General features: G+C 40.9%; 1 protein-coding gene across 1 annotated transcript in view; it reads right to left on the reverse strand.

Moving 5' to 3' along the window:
* Positions 1 to 522: 522 nt before the first annotated feature.
* The window catches only part of LOC104941122 (neural cell adhesion molecule L1-like protein), a 38,567-nt gene continuing 26,449 nt past the window's right edge, over positions 523 to 12,640 (reverse strand). The window contains exons 2-6 of the mRNA XM_010766168.1: positions 4,433 to 4,627; positions 2,969 to 2,986; positions 1,472 to 1,580; positions 1,151 to 1,341; positions 523 to 653 (exon numbers count right to left, since the gene is read on the reverse strand). Of these exons, the coding sequence (XP_010764470.1) occupies positions 523 to 653; positions 1,151 to 1,341; positions 1,472 to 1,580; positions 2,969 to 2,986; positions 4,433 to 4,532 (549 nt within the window). The 5' untranslated portion in view covers positions 4,533 to 4,627. The remainder of the gene's footprint in view (positions 654 to 1,150; positions 1,342 to 1,471; positions 1,581 to 2,968; positions 2,987 to 4,432; positions 4,628 to 12,640) is intronic.

Raw genomic sequence — 12,640 nt, forward strand, 5'->3', positions numbered from 1 at the left:
TCAGTATGTTCTGTATAAAGCAGGGGTGTCAAACTCAATTTCATCTCGGGCCACATTAGCATTATGGTTGCACTCAAAGGGCCGGTTGTAACTATATAATGTATATATATATTTATATATATATAATGTATTATATTACATTATTGCCTCTGAATTAGATTATTATCGGATAGGGTAATAACTTAGTAATTAACTACGTCTGAAAGCAGAAGTCCAGGGCAAATAATTGCAAGTCTCTTCAGTGCCATGTCACAAAACGAGATGCATTGTGGGACATGTAGTTTAGGGGCAACCTGCTTATGTAAAGTGGCATGTAACCGTATAATAAACGTATTATATTCTCTGCAAGCTCTTGCGGGGCCACATAAAATGAAGTTGCGGGCCGGATTTGGCCCCCGGGCCTTGAGTTTGAGACCCCTGCTTTAAATTATTAGTATTTTCTTTTTTTATTATTTGTATTTTTTTATTATTATTATTATCAACATCATCAGACATCCGCTAATTCATCCCAACAAAGAGGTCTCACTTACTGATGGTCATCCAGTAGATCTGGAGGGGGGGTATCCCTTGAGGGGGGTTACACTCTAAAACCAAAGCCTGGCCTTCCTCCACCTCCACAGGATCCAGGGTCTCTTTAGGAAACTTTGGGACATCTGAAGAAAAGAAGGGAATGAATGATACGAAGGAAGCAGTTCCCTCGTTCTCCAGGAGATGGCAGTGAAATCATTCTTGGGTTTAGTCAGAAGCTTATAAAGTGTTTCCTGCTCTCTGTATCACTCAGTGGAGAAATCTATGTGAGATTTTGGACAAATCAGTCATCACTACTATTATTGTGTCTGAGTGCTAAATGTCTTCCCCCCCATAGAGTGGATTCAACCTGAGAGTGTATATACAGTGTGGAAGCTAATGGAAAGTGTAGCAGAGGAAATGATGGAGAGGCTGCATCCCCCTCAATGCTCTTTTCTCCAGTGCGGTGCTATAGATGAGGGGCGGAGAGCTCGGGAGCCCCAATGACTTTCTGCCACGTCCGATACAATGAAAAGCACACAATGGAGAGGCGCAGTCATTACACAGGCCCTGAATCACTTTGAAAGCACTGTAACAGAGCACCACACACACACAGACCTACACACAGATGTATGTTACTCACGGGGCACAATGAACTCAATCTCCTTGGATATGGCGGTCCCCAGTCTGTTTGAGGCGTAACAGCGATAGTTTCCCTGGTACTCTGTGAGGTTCCCATTATTAGGTATCACAAAGGTCCCAGAATTCTCCTCTTTCATCAGTCGGGGGTCTAGATCGGGGTCGAATTCCTGGCCATTCTTGGTCCATCTGAATCTACATAAAGAAAGGCAGTGTTGAAATGTCAAGGCCTTGGGTCAGCACTGCAGAAGGCTCTTTTCCCACCCAAATTCAACTTGTAGACAAACTGTTGTTGTGGTTGTTGTTTTTGCGATCAGCTACTCACTCTGGCTCGGGGTTTCCCTTGGCTTCGCACATCATCGGGAAGCTCTCGTCGAAGGGGAAGGCGATGAGAGAGCTGGGCGACTGATCGGTGATGGTGGGCAGCTGCTCGACTGGAGAAACACAGCACAGGGTTTAATACAGAGCTCTGTTCAGCAGTATCACAGTCAATGTGATGGAAACGAGTAGTGGTTCCCAACCTTTTTGGCTTGTGACCCCCCTGTTAGAAAGTCAACTTGTGACCCCTCGTCGAGCAGCTTTTGCACAAATCACCTCAAGTTAAGAATTTAGTTTGAAGCCAAGTTAAAGTTTCCTTATAACAAAATCAACTGGAAGAAATAGGCTTCTCTTAAGGTTTCTTTGATAATATTTACTTAAGTATCTCATTATCTTGGTCTTATACTTAAGTCTTCCTTTTAAAGTTAGTTAGTTGCAAGAAAGTCCTCAGCAATCAAGAATGGAACAAGACTTTAGGTCCCTCTGAATATAACTTAAATGAATAAGAAAAATGAGCACATGGTCACAAGAATGTTCCGCACTATGGATCTAGTATTCGATACCTGATTTATCCGGCTGTTTAGAGTTGGATCACTCTACCTTCTGCAGCTGTGCTCTTTACACACCTTTGCAGTTTAAAGCGTGCTCTCTTTTGGCCAGAACAGACACGTTGGCAATCCAGAGGCCACATCTGTGAGATAACGGTAAGTGAAACAGGCACAGAAGCCAGTTGCAAGCAAACAAAAGGTTTTTATGACATCTCTTCTAATGCAGTTAATGTCTTACATTTATTTGTAGGAAATATCTTTTAAGGGATTCTGTGCACAACTCTTAAGAAAGTCCATCAGATAAGGGGTAATACTTAATAGAACTTTAAGGTGTTCGGCCATTGAAGAATATCTCTTAAGGATTCTAAGATAATCCTTAAGTATTAAAAAAGTCCAGCTTTTCATAGAAAAAGCACAAATGAAGAGTAGTCTCTGAAACTGTAGAATATCGTCAAACGGAAATATGTTTTTCTTTATTTCTTATCCATTGAATCCTCTTGTGACCAGTCAGATTCACTCAGGTTGGGAACCACTGGAATGTGAGGTTTATGATGAGTTACATCCCAAAAACATTGGTGTATAATACTGACAATAACATTACTCTAAATGAATGAAACATGTAGTATTTTGTCAAAAGTTAATGATTCAAATGAATAAGTGGTTTTGTTAGATTGGTTTTATTCTCTTATTTGGTCTTGTATGATGGCCTACTTGTGACAATATGGAACAAACACAACACAATAAGTATGAATAGTACTGTGTATAGAGGAAGATATGGGCATGCCATGAGTAGTACGAGCTAAATGGAGTCACGACTGATGACACATGAGATTGTGATCCAACACATATGGCTGTAAGTAAAGCTTCTGCTGCGCTCCACAGCGAACCAAAGAGATTAGCAGCAGACAGCAGAGAATGTCGCTAATACGAGCTACGCTATGGCAGAGTGAACTTACTGTTTACATGACCTAAAACTACACAATCCATGGCAGCAGGGGGGGGAATAAACAAAACGAAAAACAGTCAGCATTTTGGGAATAATCTCTTCATGTCTCAAGCATTCTCTATATAAACCCTTCTAAACACACACACATGAGTAATGCATAACAGGAGGCTGAATTAAAAGGATATTCCGACATCAGGGAACACGAAAACCTCTCCTCAGAAAAGCCTGTTTGAACTGTTCTTTATCAAGCTCTTAACAGATACTTCTGAATAATTTAAAAAGGGAGAGGTTTGATATGTGTTTCCAAGGAAACTGGGGTACACGCAGAAACAACACAAAGAAAACAAACCTGATTCACACGAGATAAGAGCTGTAAATGTATTCCATTCACAGAACGCTTGATGAGTGTAACAGTTCTCTGTGTTGGATTTATTCGCCTGTAAATTATTCGACACCTTTTTTGCTGATAAAACCAGTTCTCTGTAGATGAGCTTTAACTATTTTAACACTCCTTTCACATTACCTGTCCTTCTGTATACACTGCTGCATGTGCTTGCTTCATCAAGGACTGTGTTTAATCAACATAGTGTTCCTAATAAGTAAGGGTCCTTTGTGTAAACATTTGGGAATTGTATAATGAATGAGTTATTATCTTGAATGTACAATATTTTAATTTCAGAATGAACATGAGGCTTAATGTATTAAATTGGATGTTCACTGTTCATGTGTGTCATCAAGTTTAGAAGATCACATTCTTGCAAATATCCCAGCATGCATTGGTGGGGGGTTAAAACCAAGCCCCCAGGAAGCGTGTCGGACATTGAAGTAAATATTTGTAATGGCTAACGATGGTACTAAAACTCCTGTGACGTCAATGGGTCCAAAAATACTATTTCACATTGACTTACATTGGGGAAAGAGACTTCTGTAAATCAGCTGATTTTTGTTGTTGTTGTTATATCGACTACCCAGTACGAACACTGTTATAGCCCAACCATGAACTTTCATATGAATGAACGGGGTCCTGCATCCAACGCTGTATTCAGTTCTCTATATATCCATACTTATAACTCTCCTTCAGAAACCCTTTGATTAATTTCTCTTCAAGTTGAAAGGACTTGCTGTATGCATGTTCTTCTTTAGTGCATTAAACTTGCCTTTTAAATTATTCAACATACTTTCCTAAAATCAAATAAAAAATCTATCTTGAGAGAGATGCTTGCCTCCAATGCAATTTAATGGAAGTCAATGGAATTTAGTTTTCGGAGCTTACAGCACTCAACATTTTAAAATACAACATTATTTCAGAAACATGTCCATACTGTATCTCTCTGGATATTCAATACAATTACATCTTGACTCTTTCTTTGTTAGAAAGTGAAAGCAACATGTGTGTTTTCATTATTAACGCAAACTGGCCCTTTAAAAATACCAGTCATTGAATTAGTCATGCATACTAAGAGTCAGCACTCACCCTCCAGTGGGATGTCGAAGGCTGTCGTTGCATAGAAGGCACACATACAGATGATCAGGCAAAGCACGGCGGCCAATCCCGGGCTCTTCTGTAACCTCATGGTTTGTCTTTTGAATATCGGACGTCCTCAAGTAACGCGTGCTGTCTGCTGCTCGGTCCTCAGTTCATTTCTCTGGCGCGCTGAGGATGGGGTACCTGTAAAAGCAGCACAGACGGAGGCCCCCATGAATCCACCCACGCGCTGGCAGACAGAAAAGACAAACCCCAAACACAACAAATCCCCCGTGACCGTGAGCCCGACTGCTCCCTGCTCAGCCAGGCGTCACCAGGCACATATCACACTTTCATTTGCATCAACAGGGACTCGGTGCTGCGCTAGTTCAATGTTTTACTGTGACAAAGAAATATTCTCTTTAAAGCCTGCTATCATCCCCTTCCCCCTGGGACCCGGCTTGTTTTTTTAGTTTGATGTCTGTGGAAGTGTGTAGCGGAAAGTGTGTTTTCCTGGAGACAATGGAAATAAATGACTAAACAAATGAAGGAGCCTGTGGACTTATTAATGCATGGCAGATGTTCAGAATTACTGAAAGAGTGAATTTATTCCCGAAACCAAGCCGAGATTCAAATCAAAATTACCATCAAAGTTATAATACAATGCATCCGACATCGGTGCCTGCATGTTTCTGATAACAATGACTCAAAAAGATTAGAATGCAGCTACACGTTTATCTATTATTGCAGAAATATTGCAGCCTGAGGGGCGTGAGGCAGAACAATCTTTCATAGTTAACAGTTACAGAGAGTGAGCTGTGTGCGGCTGCAGAGTACCTGGATCATTTTGCAGCTAACAGAGCAGAGTCTGGACCATAATGAGCACATGATGGGTCCACAGTGCAGAGAGGGTGGAGAGAGGCTGGAGAGAGGAGGACGGATGTATGGGAATTGTAGTGTCTGTAGCAGTGATGTTAACACCCTCTGGGGTGCCAGTTCATTAGTCTCCCTCGAGTTGGCTCGGGCCCAACTCCGTGGGTTACACTGAAGTAATTAGCTCCACACCATAATAACAAAAACAGCAATACTATAATATCAACAAATTAAGAGTTTTAGAGTAATGTGAAATTATAAAAAGAGTTGCTGGTAGTTATGTAAGACAGGACGTGTGCTCTGAGCATCACACTTCTAAAGTATCATGATTACATTTCAAAGGAGAAGCGTGTTTTCGGTGTAACCGGTGATTAACAATGTTTGGGCGTACACTAATTAAAATACTGGCCAGCCAACCTACCCGACCCTCTCTTTTTATATAAATAAAACCCATTAGAACCCATTTTCAGGGCCCACATTTATTAAATAAAATATACCAATTGTAAATCTGCCCCGTTCAGCAGCAGAGTGTCAGCACATAGGAGAAGAAGTTGGATTTCACTGGTGTGGGATGAAAGCAGGGATTTATACGAGATTAGGGAGAGTTGACCGACAAGACAATGGCAGGAGACTTGGTGTCTAAGTATTTGGAATTAAAACCCAATGCTATTAGGAAGAAATGGAAATCTGAAATATTGTGCTATAGAACCGCGGTGCAGTGGCGGCAGGTGTAAAGCTTGGTCAGAGAGGCCGGCCACAAAGCCATTCAACACTAAAGATCAAAATGTGCGTTCTAAACGGGATCAATTTTCTTTGAAATGTTCTGGTATGGTTAAACCAGGGTCACACGTTTATAAAGTGGGACATTTTCCTCATCATGGTGTCCCAAAAAAGGCATGTGCTGTTCGAGCACCAGTAACCCATACAGTGACCATTGTGCGCTGAACCTTACAATATCTATAAAGCTCGCTGTTGACATGGTTCTTGATTTCAACTTTGTTCTAATCTTCTTGCTGTCTTAACAACGTCAATATGAAACGCTGAGGTCAAACTCCTGTTCAAGGGATGTAATTAAAAAATTGACCGTAGGACAAAAGAGTCGATGTCAGATCTGTTTTCAGACGAACGTGCACTCTGAACTTCTCATCCATGCCTCATGTTAATGGTATTAACTCTGTCCGTGACTCAATGCTAGCTTTCTGAACCACTGCGACCTCCGCCCCCCCCCCACCTACACCATCACCAACAAGGCTCCACACTTCTCAGTGTGCTATACATTATGTACACCCAACCCACTCCATCACAATTCAGGCCTATTGACTTTATTTCCAGCTGAACATTGGCGTCTCAGAGTTATAAGTCAAGTAGAAATAAATGCCTTAGGCTTTCTATTGTTTCACTGTTTCCCAGGCATGATGATTTATGTTGCTAAACACTGGTTAAAATCAAAATCTAAGGGCTTTGTGCTAATTGGCTTGTGCTTTGTTGGTAAGATTGGGTTGGTTAAGAGAATTGGGATGGGGGCTTATAATCCCCACAAGAAAATGTTTTCTCATTGTCCAATTGTGTTCTCCTCACCAACCTAACACCACCTAATATATGGATTACATTGTTCAAACTGTGCTTGATCATTTGCCTTCTGATTTAATTTGTTCTCCCCTCGTTAAACATTTATGGAGAACCGGCATGGCCATCTGGTGGAGAGGAGGTCCGCTCGTGGGGTTTAACTGCTGCGAGTGTTGATGTCTACATTCATAGGGTATGCTGCCTATTCGACCTATGTGCTGCACACGAGAGGGGCCCCCTCCAGCTCGGCTGATTTACAGACGGCAGGCTGTCCTTAATGCCCGCCTCTTTTAGCAGCCATCACACCGGGCTGAGATTGATGAAGCTGGCAGGAGGTTAAAAGCTGCTCACTGTGGGAAGGCCAATATGAACCCTAACCCTAACTTAGCCAAGGCTCAGAGGGGACAGAAGCTGTGGGGTGGAGGGAAGTGGAGACAAGTGGGACAAGTGGAATCTGCCTCTGTACTTTAAAGCTCTCTGTTTGACAGATGTAGAGCGCTCCCCGATAAACTTCCTGTTCGTCAACAACACCAGAACACTTTGGAATGTAGACCAATTTGGTACAAAGGCATTGTAACCTAATTGTTTCCATCATCATTACTGCCACTGCCACAGTCAAAACTACCCAACAAGTTTTCAGACTTCAAACCAACCCTGATTCTGTCATGAGCGACATGACGAGTTTACAGCCTCCCTTATAACAGGGCTACACAATAGTTTCACTGTCCAAACTTGTACAATCTTTAATGTTATCTTTAAATCCCGCAGCGTGAAGTCTACAGTCAAGAAGCTTGTATCTTGGTTCATTTTTTATCCGTGTAAAATCCAACACATCTCCAACAGCATTCTTTGCTACCATGTTATTTCCGTCAAAACATGTTATGTATATGTTAAAGAAGTGAAAGCCAATAGTAATGTGCAGGGTGGTAGTTCCTGTGGATAGGTCTAATTGCTTGAGTATGAGATTGTGGGCGGACGCTTGCTCTCTGCATGCTTAACTGCATGGTAAGGCTTCAGGTGATGTAGTTAGTGGTATTTCCTGTCTTAGTTTGAACACTATATATCAAATCTGATTCTGTATCATGTCCAATGTCTTCTTGCCTCTTTACATTTAAGAGATGCTTGTTTCTGTGACAGGAAACGGTTTCCTCAAAGCAAGTCTTCATCTTATAGTTTTAGATACCAAAACAACAGCATAGGTGTGTTTACAGTATCTGAATAAACAAACGCTGTTTCCATTCCTAATACACACATCACAAAAGGTTAGAAACATATTGTTCTCTGATTCATAGGGTGTCAGAACATTTGTTAAGAATGTAACATTTCTAGTATTTTGCTTAAACTATTGCGAAACTGTGATCACTGTGCGGCTTCCAATAACCTTGGCACGCTTCTAAGAACAATTGGCAAGCTCTGTGTTCCTTGACTCTTACGGTTTGGCCATCTGGTGCAGCATCACACCTAACTTTGACCGACAAACAAATGCACTAAATGTGCACACACTGTAAGATTGAATGAGGAAACGAATACCGCGACAACAAGTTGTTTCCTAGAGCATTCTCCACACTTGTGGCGGTGTTGTTTTAGTAACGGGGAGGGGTCCAAGCGCTAGCCCATTGAAAGTTCACTACAGTAGGCTCTTGAGCTGGCACCATCTGCTGCTTTCTCACACAAAGACAAGAGGCGGAGAAGTGTGGGCCTACTGTAGTTTAATGTGCAAGCCTGTAATAGGATTAAGCAGATCCTCAACTTGTCAGGCTGGATTAAAATATTCTCTTGGTTAAAGACCTTGGACGGGAAGACAGCCGCTCACACCCCCCCCCCCTCTCGCAGCTCTGATAATGCCTCCACACTGATTCCCATTTGATCATTAAAGAACTATTCAAACAAAGGCCGAGCTGATTAACACTAAGCGCCAATTGACTCGCGTTGCTTCTGATGTGTGTGTAATGAGTGCAGTTCCTTTCCGTCGTCGTTTTGTTCCCTTTTGTCCAATCAATTGCTCATTTAGCTTGGAAATCTGAGACCCTCTTTAGCTCTGAGACAAAGATGTTTTTTAAGTGGCAAAACTTCTTTATGTAGAAATTAATTAGCCTCTGTGTTCAGAGATTTAGCTTTCTCCCCCTTTGCTCTTCAGAATGTGAAAAAGATGATATTTCAACCTTTGGCAACGATTCGCACAATCAGTAGTTTACTCAGCCGTGCAATTCATCTATTATTAAAATATCAGTCAAAAGGAAAAGAAAAAAACAGAAACAAGACGATGAATGAGATTAGGAAGTTGGATAATATGCTTGTTTAATTGAGATTCTGCTCGATTTTACCGCAGTTCAGAAAGCATGGCAGTTCAATTATGGTAGCATTAATATTTCAGGGGTCTGTGGCTCGAGCAGGGCGAGGGGGCTGGAGCTGGAAGGAGGCAGGAGGAATGGGAAGAGTCTCTCAGGTGTGGAGGAATGAGAAAGAGATAGAGCAGCTGCACTGATGTACTGTGGGGTGTGTGACCCCTGTGTTCTGTTTGAACTAATGAACAACGACCTTGATGAACTCTCCTGTCCTGGGGGGAGTGGGATAACCTGCAGTGACCCGCAGAGCCTCCTGTGACTACATGCAGTACTGCAGCAGGATGATCATAAAGAAACATGTATGATAATAATAATAATAATAATAATAATAATAATAATAATAATAATAATAATAATAATAATAATAATAATAATAATAAGTTGAATTGATATAGCGCCTTTCATAACCTCAAGGCATAAATCATTAAAAAAAATAATAAAAAAAAGGTTCACCTGGAACAAAGAGAGGACTCACTGCTGAATATGTTTACAGACACTAGAGGTTTTCATCTCGTCATTAATGGCATTTTACGACAAGCTTTTAATTGTTTATGAGTTGCCATTTGTGTGACTGAATGCTGTTTGTCGCCATACAATCTGAAGTTCCTTTTTTCCTGTTCAGAAATATCCAATATTAAATATCCAAAAGTTAAAACGTAGCCTTTCACCAATTTATTCTGTCAATATCATCCAAAAAGGCTAACACTTGAATATGCTGCATCAACCTACCATAATAACAAACTGAGGATGTCCAACAACTTTGTCCTGACCCTAGCCAGGTCAATTCATGTGAAGAGGAATTGTCAGATCAGACAGGGTGCCGTATTCGAATAAGGTTAGACTGAAGCCCTCCTTAGCACACCGTTCAATCCTAAAATTAAATGTATAAACATGTCTAGAATAAATGGAGTAAAGTTGTAAAAGTCCTGTTTCACCTGAAGATCTGTGTGCTTGTTTTTACCTCTTGGTATTCCACTGTAAAATATGAAAACTCGACTGAATGCATTACTGCCTTCCTATAGATTAGAAGAACCATTATTTTTTTGCTACTGATTATGACTTTTAATTCCATTCTCCTGCATAATTTACACGCTGAACGAAAACACTTAAACTTATCACCAGAGCATGTCCCCTGACGTATGTGCTGCTGTATGTAGGCTAAAACTACACGGCAGATGCTGTCAGAGTCCTCACTTTGAACCTGTTAATACCTTTAAAGCAAAAGATAGGGTTCCAGAAAGTGCAGTGCACCTGTGAGCATCACAGCTTACAGCTCTTTTCTCATTTTCCCTGTGATGTGCTCTCTTTGAAGTCCCCCAGGAGTGGCCCTTGCCCGGGACAATAATCACATTAGTGTGTGATCCTCGCTGGCAGAGAGATTAATTCACGAGTCGGACTGCAGGGACTGGAATATTATTTTGTGTGGACACAGCGGGCTTCACTCCACATTCATTCGCTTGGTCTGACTGATGCTGGCAATTTCCCCAGATGAAACTGTGCCACAGCGAGACATGATCGATGGCTGCTAAATCCCAAATCCTTACTGCCATCAGACCCTGAAGGAAAATATTTCTTCCGTCAACCGACACTTTCTGATGTGCCTATGGCAACCCACAAGGCAGCAGCAAAGATAATAAAACACATGTATTTGACAGAAACATCTTCTTCGCTTGGTCCAATGTTATCCCTTCAGGTTTTCTCATATACATACAGTACGAATATAAGAGCTTCCCCACTACTGACTGTAATTTAACATTTTAATGTCCTGTTCCGTGACAGAGCCGAGCATCTGGACAGCGTTACTGTGATTAAAGCTGTTTGACACATCTGTCGGATATGTGGCCCAATTCCTGAGCCTCCCATCACTTGATAGGGTTGAGCCGGGGTTGTGTTAAGACAAATCCAATGCAATGAGCTCAAGAGAGCAAACAATACGATTTAAGACTTATGACAAGACACATCCTCACTGCTCACCGTGGACTCAGTCACAACAACCGTAAAACCAATATTATGGATTAGTAACTTGAGGTGTTGTTCTTGAAAATGTGATATGTTGAAGCAATTTAAAATCAATTGTTTAACCTCATGTCATTTAGTAATCTCTAGGGTCTAGTGTACATTAAAATAATAAGTTATATCCTACCTAAATAAGGGGAACACTATGTGGCTTTCGTTCAAACTGTTTAAGAGAAATGTTGAAATGTGATCATTTGAAGGCTGTGTGTTAAAAAAGTGTTTTTACTTTTAAGTCCAACAGAACCACCAACAAGTCCACACAAATGTTCCAATAAACACTGAACATAATCACCTTCATATTGGTGAATGTGGTGAAGTGTTTCTCTGATAAATTGAATGTTTTGTGGCTGACCGTTTGATCTTAATGCAGCAATTTTGTTACCAAGCAACAGCTCAAATGAGAGAGGGAGAAGGAAAAGGAGAAAACTAAGCTCAATGTCATCACTTTTTTTAGCCATTACTCTTTAACAAGTTATTCCACAATATGAAGATCTCAATATTCGGATTATTAGCTATCAATTTTGAAAATGAATGCATATCAATCAATCAATTAATGTTAAACTATATGGAAGTCTATAATGATGAACTTAAGGCTTTTCAAAATGACATTTTAACTTACATTGAATAAAGAACTAGGGTTTGCATACTCTTTACAATAAATACTATTGGAAATGACAGTTGCAAACTCTACAGTTATAATCACTTGAAACCTGTCACATATCTCCCATAAAGCACTTGTGAATGTTTCCAGTAAGTATTACTCTACTCAGCTTTGACTCAGACCTCTTAGGAAATAAGACGACATGAAGTCAAAGCATTTTTTTTGTAAACTGTTGATTTTCTTGTGACAGTTGTTCAGAGTGTTAAAGATTACTTTGTTTAATCGTACAGCTGATTTGTCTTGAAAAGTGACCCTTGTTTATATGGTCTGATAGAAACAAAAATAAAATGGTCGCCAATAGGGATGTCCCGATCACATTTTTTTGCTCCCGATCCAATTCCGATCATTTGATTTTGACAATCTGCCGATACCGATTTTTCCCGATCCGATCATTATGCATTAAGAGAAAAAAAGGTAACAGATAACGGATGATCATCCAACGCGATGAATTCAGCTATCTTGGCTGTTATTTTTTTGGCCTTTTCACTGTTCTGGGGCAGTTTCTCTTTCCTTTTAAAAGTCTCTGAAAAGTTGGTTGTTTCAGTGCCGTTACCTGAGTGGCTGCTGTGTACTCGTCGTGTTGTTGTTTGTGTTTGTTTCTCAGGTGGCGTATTAGATTGGTCGTGTTGAGCTCCACCACGCAAAACCTCCGCCTTGCATGGCTGTTACACTGCCTTCGCTTTCAATTTTATAATACTTCCAAACTCCTGACATTTTCTCTGTCCCGACTCCCGAGTCACCAGCTGAACGTAGCCT

Source organism: Notothenia coriiceps, unplaced genomic scaffold, assembly GCF_000735185.1.
Source record: "Notothenia coriiceps isolate Sejong01 unplaced genomic scaffold, NC01 NC01_scaffold00003176, whole genome shotgun sequence".
Classification (NCBI taxonomy): domain Eukaryota; kingdom Metazoa; phylum Chordata; class Actinopteri; order Perciformes; family Nototheniidae; genus Notothenia; species Notothenia coriiceps.